The sequence below is a fragment of the Rhinolophus hipposideros genome (genome assembly GCF_964194185.1).
Source record: "Rhinolophus hipposideros genome assembly, chromosome: 1".
NCBI lineage: Eukaryota > Metazoa > Chordata > Mammalia > Chiroptera > Rhinolophidae > Rhinolophus > Rhinolophus hipposideros.
In genome coordinates this window covers 85220748-85232977 of record NC_138047.1, presented here as the reverse complement: position 1 = coordinate 85232977, position 12230 = coordinate 85220748, and the positions used below count along the sequence as shown (strand labels likewise).

At 37.2% G+C, this 12230-nt stretch overlaps 1 protein-coding gene across 2 annotated transcripts in view; it reads left to right on the top strand.

The window, feature by feature from the left end:
• NWD2 (NACHT and WD repeat domain containing 2) overlaps window positions 1-12230 on the top strand; it is a 165138-nt gene that overhangs the window by 92361 nt on the left and 60547 nt on the right. Inside the window, exon 3 of one of the 2 annotated variants that reach the window (XM_081047818.1) lies at window positions 527-643. In XM_081047818.1, coding sequence (XP_080903944.1) covers window positions 527-643 — 117 coding nt within the window. The remainder of the gene's footprint in view (window positions 1-526; window positions 644-12230) is intronic. The other variant, XM_081047819.1, reaches the window with a different exon arrangement.

Below are 12230 nucleotides of genomic sequence, written 5' to 3'. Positions count from 1 at the left end.
TAAACCATGATAATAACAGGGTTTTTTTTCTTTAAAAAAAAATCTAGATGTTTAACTTCACGTCAGTATATGTTAATGCCTATTGTTTTTCCCTTCTCATATTAAGACATTCAGTAACATTATATATGCACTATTATTTAATTGTCTCAAATAATGTGGTAACCATATCCCAGATGCTTTCAAATATTTTGCTTTTTTTTGAAATCTTGTTACCATTTCAATATAATAAAAAGCCTACACTGTAGATAGAGCCTCTGACATTTAACATTTCATTTTCTCTGGGCCCACGTCAACCATGTAATCAGGAACATAAATGATAATGTTCATCTCCAATCCACTTTAGGATTTAAAAATAAATATATATCTTTAGATTGATCTTTAAAATCATTTTCCCTCTCTAAGGGAAAAAAACGTTGCAAAGAGAAAAGTTAAAAGTCATGTTAACATTGTGAATAAGAATAAAGCCTATAGGTAAATAAAAATTTCCCGCAGGTGAATTAATGCTGCCTCGTCCATTGGTTCCCAGGTCATAGATCTGTACTGGGGAGTGGAAGAAGATGAGTGGCACAGCCCCGAGCTCCAGAAGACCCGCATGAAACTGCTGGAGGATTGTTTGAAAACTTCTGCAGGTCCATGTTTTGTTGTGGGTATAAAAAACTAATGCTTTATATTAAATTGTAGATGAATGTGAGAATTCTTGCTGCTTTGGGATTCTTAAGGGGCTTTTTAAATGGGAGGAAGATACTTGCTTTTCTACATGTACTTAAATTTTTTTAAACTGCCTCGTTGCCCTCAGCGTGTAAGACAAAACCCTCAACTGTCTGTAAGAAGCACTGCAAATTAGTGGTGAATAATTTGAAATGGTAATCGAAGGGATGATTTGGGTTTGACAACGCTTTCCACAACGCCTTGAATCAGCAATAAGGATTATATGTCAGCCCTACAATAATTATCCTAAATTTTCTTATATTGCGCAATGTATTTCATCATAGCGAATCTATTTCTCAACATTAGAATTTCTAGCATTTTTTAAAACATAGTGGCTGAAACATTGTAAAAGTAAACCAAATCTGCCAATAGGAAATGATGTCCTGTGGGGGGAAACTGTTTGTGCAGTGATTTTTCAGCTATATTGCACATTATAAGCTACAAATTCAATCACTGACTTAATTTAGCTTAAGAAAGAACCTTATCTTGAATCCAAACAGATCCTACCAGTTGATGGGGAAGTTGCCCTTTTCAACATGGGAAGTTTTGAGTCTGATGGATGAGGGGTAAAACTAGTTAATGCTGTGAAGAAAATACCAAATCGTACAATTAAAAGCCAGGTTCAATGTATCAACAAGAGATCTTTTAGTACTTATTTGCATACCCATCTATGTTTAGCTCCACATAGGATTAAGACAGAGAGGATAACAGAAATCTGACCAGTTGATAGTAAAGTTCTTATGGATAATAAAGTACATAAAAGCTTTATAATACAGTATTTTTGTTATCAGCATAAATTATTAATTGATTCACCAGTTACTTACTGAATGCTACGCTGTGCCAGAGGCTGCTCTTAATGCAGGAGATGGGGTAAGTTGACCTATGTGCAATGGTCATTTTGTCGGACAGTTTCTTACTGATTTAACCATAGAACCGAACTTACATGAAAATTTTTCCCCTCACGGAACTGGTATTCTTATGTAGGGGTAAGGGAAGAGGGCAAGCAAAAATCAAAGAAATCAAAGAAACAATAGGTCAGATGGTGATAAGTGGTATAGAGAAAAATACAGAAAGGAAGGAGGAGAGAGAACAGCAGTGAGGTGAGAGATGTTATTTTCAATAGAGTGGTTGGAGAAGGCCTCACTGATAAGGTGACTTCACAGGGGAGACAGGAAAGGGCAGGAAAGAACCGGGTGGATATTCCAGATCAGAGCATTCCAGGCACGCTCAGGGAACAGTTACACAGGCCTGTGTGCCAGAGCAGTATGAGCAGAAGGGAAGGGTATGGGAGTGGAGGCCATGTCATGGGGCTTTGTTATCTTGATATTGGCTGTAAAGATTTCACTTTTACTTTGAATGGCATAAGAAGTTACAGAGAGTTTTGAGCAGGAGACTGAAGTGATCTGACATATTTTAAGGCCTACCATGGCTCCTGGGGGTAGGAGAGAAGGCAGAACAGGGAGACACGTTAGAAAGCTAATGCAATAAGCCAAACAAAACAAATATGTGATTTAGGGAGGCTAGACAATGGACATCTGTAAATAGCACCCTGTGGTCTGAACAGAATGCAAAATGTCCTGAAAGCCATGCTTGATATCTGAAGAGCTAGTGGTGGCAAAGGAATTAAGATATGTTCCATGGGTCTGCAGAAGATAGAACGAGGACCAAGTAGTGATGGCACTTACAAGGAGACAGATCTCAGTTCCAGGTAAAGGAAATAGAGGATGTAGCGTGTGAACTACATCCCTCCTCCCTTCTCCTTCCTTTTTCCTCATTCCTCCCTCCTCTCTATTCCCTCCTCCCTCTTCTCTCCTCCCTCTTCCCTTTGGTTTTGGAGTCATGTATCCCCTGGATTCTACTTGACATGTATGTCATAGCTGTGTGACACTGGAGGAGTTTTTTACTACTCTAAGCCTTAGTCTCCTTATCTGTAAAATGAAGGTGATGATAATAGTCATCTACCTCCTGGAGTCATTCTGACAATTAAGAGAGATTACAGGGCATTTATAGTGTCTCATGTAGAGTAACTCACAGGAAGTGGTGGTGGTGATTTGTTGATATATCCTCATCTCACAAAGCTGTCTACAGATGAAATCACCTGGCTTAACTTGGAATGAGTGCATCACACAAAAAAAAAACCACGTTGTCATCAAAGCGGAGAATACAAACCCTTCTGGCAGGCAGTGCTGTAGAAGAGATTCAGACATTGGAAGACAAGTTAGAACGGATTCCATCATGCTTAGAAAGCCAGATTTGGGAGGTATAAAGGGCTGTGGGGATGCCCTATAAATCTCAGTTGCTCTGATTTCCATAGTTTTATCCTGATCAAGACTCAGAAATTCAGGAATGAGAGAGACATTCTCCCCCTTTTCTTACCCTGTGGAGTGTCATACCCAAACTAACCAAAATTAGTCACGATCATGAATTCCAGCAATTTTCTGGTAGGGGAATGAATAAGTTAAAGACTTTGCAAGTTAGTGCAGATTCTGAAAACAAAGATTAACTATGAAACATCAGTAACAACTTTATTGAAGGTACACAAATCATATATCCTTCCTTCTGTTCCCTGTTTCATATCGAAACTCAGGACAACCAAGAACTTATGGACAGAGCTAGGGATTATTCATTCTGGTGATCCTAAATCACAAAAGGCTTATCTTACTGCTTATAGGACAAGGGACTGCTCTCGTGGCCTTTCCTGTTGTAACTATGGTAACAGTGGGCATATTGTGGCACTTTTGAGCTCCAGTTTCCTTGCACACTGCTCCCTTGTGACATTTCTAGAAGTCCTGTTGACCCCTGTGGGCGGCAAAGTGTGGCCTATTACTTCCCTGGATGGTAAAGTCGTTTGGCAAGAAAATTCACCATTGCTGAAAGAAAAAATGTTTTTATATCTTCAAAGGCTTCACAGATATTAGCCCTTATGTGAGAGACAAGTAAATTCAGGGCCAGACAATGCTGTCATTTTATGTACCCAGGGAATTGGGAACTTAAATGTTGTATGCACTTGGCTCCTTTTAACTTCATTTCCTAAAAGCTGTCCTTTGGGATATGGCCTGAGATCCTAGAGACATGCAGTCTGTGCCTGCAAGGAGGATAGGGTGATAGACTAAGGTGCCCAGACATGTATCCTGTTCCACTTTCAGAATATTAACTCAGGAGACATGTCGTACTGAGAACACATCATCTCTACTGAGGAAGAACAGCATTTGTACATGTGTATAGCAGAAGGAACACAGAGTGGGAAAACCCCCGAATTTTTATTTCACAGCCTGAGTTAGAGTCCTGGTTCTAACAGGGCAGGTCCCTAACCTCACCATGTTTTAATGATCACTTCCATAACATGGGGAAATAATAACAGCTAAACTAAAAGTAATGGTAAATGTTGAATAAACATCAAAGGTTTGCTGTGGGATTATGTGAGAGTTCTTTGTAAACTATAAGGGACTACATAATCATTAGTTATTATTAAATTGCAATTTAAGTCATTTTGAAATGAGAATAAAATGTTTTAATTCATTCTGGACATTTATGTGATATTGGGAAATTTTGCCTTTGAAAATGATGATAGTCTAAATGTACAAAGTATTAAGACTTATTTCAGACAGTGTAATGTTAAAAAGTCAAATAATAAGGGGTTTTTGAGTTCATTCTTAACAAATATCGTAAAATGTAGAGAATATAAACTTGCTAGATTGGGATTTACTTAGTAAGAACTTTACCTGCTCCTTCTCCCAAGGAGCCATTTTGAACAGGACTGCAGTGAACAGGGAGACAGCTCGTAGTTAAGTCCAAAGTCACTGTTTGCTGCTCCTGTTAAATGCAGAGAATTGCTTTGGCCTTCACCAAGTATGGAAAATTCAACAGAATCTTCCCCACCAATCAGTCCCACCCACTTAGTCCACAAAAAATTGTTATGAAGGGGGAGAGGCATATTGCCTTTTGGAGAGAGCAAAGTCTATGTAAATGCCACCTATCTCATCCCTGTCCCTCTTCATGATGTGTGTTTAGGGGGAGAGGCATTTCCTTCTTGTCATCCCTCCAGATATGGAGTACCCCAAGAAAATTGCCAGCAGAGTTTGAGCATTGACCCTAGACCTTGAGCAAAGTCTGGTCTCGTGGCAGAAGTTGATAAAAGTGAGTGCTCTGCTGGCTTGAAGAACTGGAGTTCGAAAAGCTTAAATACAGCACTGGGGGGGAGGGCTGCCCCTAGGTGTGTGGGAGCTCTAGGGAATCCAGACAGTATCTCACTACATCCCCTCAATCCACTGTGTAACTGATGTGGAGATTTCCTGGAAGAGAGACACTGGCAGGTGACCCTAGGAAAGTCAAGCCAGGCCTACGCATCCAATAAGGGGCAGGGGACTAGTTACCACAGCCAGAGACAGGTAAGAGGAGACTCCATGACTTCACATTCAGAGGGGCATTCCCCATGTCTTAGATTCAGGAAAAAGAGAGTGCTGCCTGCTGTATGCTTTGTGAATTCCCAGAAGTCTCAGGAAGACAAAGCCACATAGTATCCTCACTAGGGCTACCACATCACACAGATATAAACAGAGATAATTTCTCAGCATTGGATAGAAAGCAGCCAAGGTCAGAACAGTGGACTACTGACATTCTTACTTTAATGTAAGTGGACACCAGAGCAGACTTACATCCCCACCTCAATATACACACATACTCCATCAGTGGCACAGGATAGAGAATGGAGAGCAGGCTTGGCTTTTACTTACCACCATCAGCTTGTGGCAGCTGCACTTAAGAACAGTATGCATAGTGGGAAGGAGGACGCTTAGAGATCTACATGTTTGGACGAGGTTAGATTTTAAACCTGAAATACGGAAATTTAAGGGATTAAACTGAGAAAGCCATCACTATTCAGCAAGTTTCAGTTTTGCCAGTAGGCACAAGAATAAACACAAGACAAAGCAAAGTTCATAGCTGTTACTGGTAAAAACTAAACCATTGCTTATTTGTACATCACTGAGTGACACTACTGAATTAAACCTGCAGTGTATAGATTAGTACTTTATCTCTCAACTGGGTCACCACTCTTCCTTCAGAGTTAAATCATGCCTACTTGACAGTTCAGACTCAGTTTAGTTTCTTACTTTCAATAATTTTCAGTTAAAGAAAATTGTACAGTGAGAGTTCTTAAATCATTGAATTTGAAGAAAGAATTACAGTGTTTTTATAACAGCTTACTTTGGAAACTATTTTATCCACATTCCAATATATGATTAATTTACCACTTTAGGTATACTAAACAAAGTACATACATAAAAAATTACAACAAGTGTTCAATCTTGGTTTCTACTTTAACAAAATGTACAAGTGTTTTGTATGAGTTAGTCCTCACATATATAAGCACAGGTGTACTAACCAAAATGTACCAAAAAGCGAAAATAGTCATTAATTTTTAACAGGAAAATCATCTAAATTAAAATAAAAATAAACACCTCAGATTTTCCAAGTATTTTTTTGTAACATCAAGATAAACAAGGACTTCTTTTACATATAAAATTAAGCCTGTCCAGTTGAAGTCAACTAGTCATCATAGTTCCAAAATAGGTTCCAATTAGGCTTCCGTAATAAATTGGTTCCAATAATCAGTTATTTGATTATTACCAAAAGAATGTTAGAATGGAATTTACTTTTACATGAACATTGAAAACAAAGCTAGTTGTCTCATTGGTAGAAGCCAAGAGGGAGGCATTTAGTTAATGGTTGCTAACAAAGTATTTCCACAATAAATTCTGATTAATACATAACCTATTTCCATAGTTTAAGCCATTGTTTCACAGTTCATGTAAGACAGACTATTTTTGTGTGGTAGAAAGAGATATGGAGAAAAGTGAACTGGATAGCAGCCAACCTCTTTATAACTTAACTGGTAAGAAAAATGTTTACTTAAAACTATAGTCCAAAGGACTTATGCCTCTAAGTAAAACTGCAACAACTTAAAACAATTAAATTATAAACATCTTATGTTTAAAGAGATAGTAGAGATTTAGAGACAAAGAAGATTAGACAGACTTAATTTCTAGAGTGGAACGTCCTTTCATGGTGAGCTGGCTTTATAGATAGAGGATCCCCAAAAGCATGAACAGTTTTCTCCATGAGACATTTGCAAGCATTGGGCAGCATGGGATGATAAAAAGCTGGGATGGAAAAGCAGAGTAATGTCTTCCACAGTCTCTTGGTGTTTGGGAGACAAAGTTCACTGGAACCTAACATGAAGATTCAACAAGTCTTGCTACTGAAACATTTTAATTCAAAGTAAACTGCATCCAGTTCAAATACTGGAGGAACTAACATGATTAGCCTCTTGTCAGCATAGAAAAGGAACCCCTAAATAACAGCTTTTTAAAAACACAATGCCCAGAATACAATGAAAATTACAAGATATGCAAAGAATCAAGAAAACATGATTAATAAACAAAAGGTGACAGACAATAGAAGTCAACTCCCCAGATGACCAAGATGATGGCAGTCAAAAACTGTTTAATTATTACAAATGTGTTAATGAAGATATAGGAAAAGATAGGTAAAATGTATGAGAAGATGGATAATTTCAACAAAGAAATGGAATATTTAAAAAATAAGATGGATATTTTAAAACTAAAAGATACAATATCTAAAACAGAAAATGCTTACTAGTAGATGGGCTTAAAACAGTACACAGAACACAGTTTAAGACTGAATTCGTGAATTCAAAGACAAGTCAACAGAAAATTTCCAAATGGAAGCACAGATTTAAAAAAAAGAATAGGAAAAACAAAATAAAGCAGAAGCGACATATGAGGTATCATCAGTCTCACATATATGTAATTGGAGTCCGAGAAAAAGAGACAGAGGATGGGAGAGAAGTAACAAGCGAGAATTTTCCAAAACTGTTGAAAGACATCAATCCATGCAGATTGAAGAAGCACATTGAACTCCAAGCAAGAAAATTGCACCTGGGCAATTAATTTTATAGTAAACTGCTTACAACCAAAAGTAAAAGGGGGAAAAAATTTTAAATCCATCAGAAGAAGAAAACAATCATTACCTTCAGAAAAACAAGGAGACCGTCAGTTCACTTTTTAATAGAGAAGCTCTGGAAGTCAAAAGACATCTTTAAAGAGCTAAAAAGAATAAAATGGCCAAGCTAGATTGTTGTATCTTGTGAAAGTATCCTGCAAAAGTGAAGATGAAATAAAAACATTGTCAGGCAAAAACAGAAATACTTTGTCATCAGCTAACCCACATACAAAGAAAAAGTAGAAGACATTTTTCTGCCTTAGGGAAAATGACCACAAATAAAAGCTCAAATCCATAAGAAGTAATTAAGGGCACTGGAAAAGGTAATATGAAGGAATGTTGACTGTATTAAGCAACAGTAATAATGCTTTATAGGGATTATCTCATTTTATTATGCTTCACTGATGTCTTCAATTTGTTTTTTAAAAAAAAAAGGTAACAAGACCATTCACCAACAAAAAGATACAATTCACCTTTTTGTAGTACTCACTTTATTGTGGAGGTCTGGAACAGCTCAAAGGGCAAAACAGCTCAAAGGAAAAGGGGACACATGTAGTTAACCTCTTTTAAAGGTATTTGGGAAATGATAAAAGTAGAAATTTAAGCTGAACTATAATAACAGTGAATATTGTCATATCCCTCTATATAGGAAAACCACTAAAGAGGAATACAAAAAAATACAAATATAAATCTCATGGAAGAGAAAAAATGGATTAAAAGTAATTTCTCTAAGAGAAGGCTGGAAAAGAAGAATAAAGAATGGATGGAACCAATAAAAAGATAATATAAGCCCAACTATTTCATTAGATGTAAATAGACTAACCACTGCAATTAAAATAGAGATTAAATTATATAGCATATACTGATCAAAAAAAGTTATATCAGTATTACACAGTAGGCTTTAAGAAGATAAATGGACATTTCATAATGATAAATTTATAAACATCTAATAACATGGCTTCATAATAAATAAAGCAAAACTTGTCAGAACTAAAAGAGGACTAGACAAACCCATAATAACAGTTGGAGATTTTTACAAACTTATTTTAGTATCTCAGTCAGGGGTGTCCAAACTTTTTTCAACGTTTTTTACCAAGGGCCATATGTGGTAAAATACACAAACAGCCGGGCCACTCACTCGAGGTGAAGTACATATTGCCTCACCTGGTTTATTTAAGTAAACTAAATATATTTTTGGAATTTGCTGTGAGCCAATTAAAAATGGATTGCGGGCCGCAGTTGGCCCATGGGCCGCAGTTTGGACACCCCTGATCTGAGTGAACAAGCAGAAAACAAAATTCAGTAAGTATATAGAAGATTTGAATAACATGATTTATTCACAATGACCTAATTGACATTTATAGACTGCTACAGCCAGTAACTACAGAGTATACCTTTTATTCTATTACACATAGAACATTTGCTAAAGTGTATAGTATGATCTACCCATATGGTAATAAAATAAGTCTCAACAAATTTCAAAGGATGGAAATCATTAAATTTGTGTTCTGACCTCCATGGGATTAAACATTAATAAAACAACTGAAAGATAACTACAAAATCTCTAAATATGTGGAAGTTAAGCAACATAGTTCTAAATAACCATGGTTCAAAGAAATATCCAAGGGAAATTAAAAAATATTTTATTAGTTTCAGGTGTACAAAACAAAGTACTAGTTAAACATTTACACCCCTCATAAAGTGATAACCCCCAGTTTGAACTGAACTAAAATGAAAATAACATATCAAAATGGGTGGGATTCAGCTAAAGCAATGCTTAGAAAAAATAGAAGGAAATGCAGTTTTAAATCTGTGTATTAAACAATGGAAACAATTTCACCTTACTCAGACATAAGGTGAAATATTGCTATCTGTGACAACATGGATAGATCTTGAGCATATAATGCCAAGTGAAATAAATGAAAAAAGTTGAGAACCATATGATTTCACTAATATGTGGGGTATAAAACTGAAAGCAACAAACGAACAAGACAAACCAAAAGTCATACATACAAACAACAGTTTAGTGGTTACCAGAGGGAAAGTGGGGAGGAGGGAGGTGGTAAAGGGGGTCAAATATATGGTGACAAAAGGAGAGTTGGCTTTGGGTGCTGAACACACAATGCAATATACAGATGATGTGTTACAGAATTGTACACTTGAAACCTATTAGCTTTATTAACCAATGTCACCCCAATACATTTATAAGAAAATAAATGTCTGTATTAGAACAGAGTTTAGAAATTAATGATTTAATTGTCCATCTCAAGAAGCTAGAAAAAGAAAAGAATATTAAACTAAAGAGATTAAAAGAAAAAGGCACATTCATCAGAATGCAACAACTCTTAAAACACTTTCCAAAGATTTTCAGTACTATTTGTCACTCTAAGGATGAAAGAATGATAGGACTTTAGAGCTGGAAAGAGTGCTGAGATCATCAGGTAACTAAGTAGTTTTGAATCCTACATTTTACGAGGTTAAAATTGACACCCAAAAAAGTGAAGGAATCCACTATTTCCTCAGCTCTGAAATATGCCAGGTGCTGTGCTGAACATTTTTTATATATTATTATACCAACCCACTGAGGCCATTCTTTTTCAAGCTCTATCCATGAAGATGCTGAGACTTAAGTAGGTTTGGTAATTTGCCTAAAGTCTTAAATGATGGAGCCAGAATTCCAGCGTAGGTCTCTTTAATTCCAAAGTGCATAATCTTCCTACAGCAAGACCCAAAATGGTTTAATGAGAGGCCACAGTGAGGTCTAACCCAAGTCCTTTACTCCCCAGTCTATCCTTCCACTATAATGCCCTGTGTCTGGTCTGTGGAATTCTTTCATATACAGTTGAATGAGTCAGCTAAAATGATCATTGGTCTAGTGTGCAATGTACTTTTCTCCAGTGGGCAATGAAGCTATGCTGCCCAATGCTTAAGATTTCTTAAGCCAACCATTAAAGTCTATGATAAACTTTGTCTTTTTAATCTAATTTCCCTGGACAGAGAAACATGAAGCCGCCAAAATCTGTACTTGGATATGCCATACATGTAAATTAGGAAAACATCATAAAGCTTTCTTAGATGTTTTTTCCCCCCTCAGGCTTACCCTGTATCTACTCAGTACAAGGTACAAGTCTACTATACCAAACCAACCTAAAGTCTCCAGGCAGTTCTGGAAATGCACATATTACAGTGTTGCTCAGTAAAACAACCAGCAAATCAATATAGTGCCTGTCATGTACAAGACTCTATGTAAGTTCTCTGAGCAATGCCTGAGTACTCTGTGCTCAGAGGTACAAAAGTAAGTAACATCTGTCCTCATGAGCCCCTACCTAAACAGGGAGAGATGTGTATGCAGTTAAGTATGATACAATTTGACAAATGCGATAATATGGTGCCATGCGAGTGCTATGGGAGCCAAATGGAGAAAGTAACTCTCCATTTTATTCTGACTTACTCTGTTATTCTGACTCTGGGAGTCAGAAAAGACCTCCAGGGGAAGTGATGTTTGCACTGAAGCTTGAAGGGCTAGAAGCTCTCCATCTAGTCCATAGGTCTAGGGCAGGGGATATGAAAGTGCCTTCATTGTCCCGAGACGAGCAGTTCCTGAACGTAGCTAGAATATAGGCTTACTGACAGGGCACTGGGTAACAGGGGTCAGGAAGTGTAGCTTGAGGCCAGACCTTATAAATAAGTTTCAGCTTACACTTGTTAGCAGTAAAGAGGACACTCGGTTCAGATTTGTCTCTCTGGAGGTAGCATTGTGAAGAGGCTAGAGGTGAGATGCCTTACTAGGAGCCCAGCTAATGTCACAACCCAGGCAAAAGATAATCCGGTGCGGTGAGAGATGAAATATAGAGGCAGGCATAGATTAGAGACAGTTAAGAAATAGAATTGATGTTGTATATTTAAATATGGGGGTAAGGAGTCAGATAAGTCAAATGTGATTACGTTAATTAATTCCCAGAGTTATTAGCTCTTCCGTCCATCTCACTGTCGTAAGTGTTTAAGTATACACAGGGAAACACCTATGATAGAGTAACCTACAATCCAGATTTACAAAACATAATTATTTTCTGAAAATAAAATCTATATTAACCCTAAGCATGTGTAATGTTCTTCATTACTCACAACCTGTGTGTTTTCTTTCTCACTCTTTTCTATTGGGCAGTATGGGGGGAGAGTGGAGCTAGTAACCGAGAGTGAATAAGGAGCAAGGTGAATTACAAGATCAGTATGGGCCATTAAAATTTAACTTATTCTTTTACTGGTTTTTACTTTTCTTCTTTAAAGTATTGGGGGCAGATCAATTTTTTAAATATCTATCATGGACCAAATGCAAATTCAGTGCTGGCAGAGGAGGTCAAGACAGGTGTTCTTCCAGGTTGGAAATATGTACATATATGGGACCGCCTTGTGGGACTTCTCTATTTTATGGCGCCTTCTATATTCTCAGCTGTCCATAGCAGCCCCTGAAAGACCAGGAGGTCCTTCTCTTCTTCCTG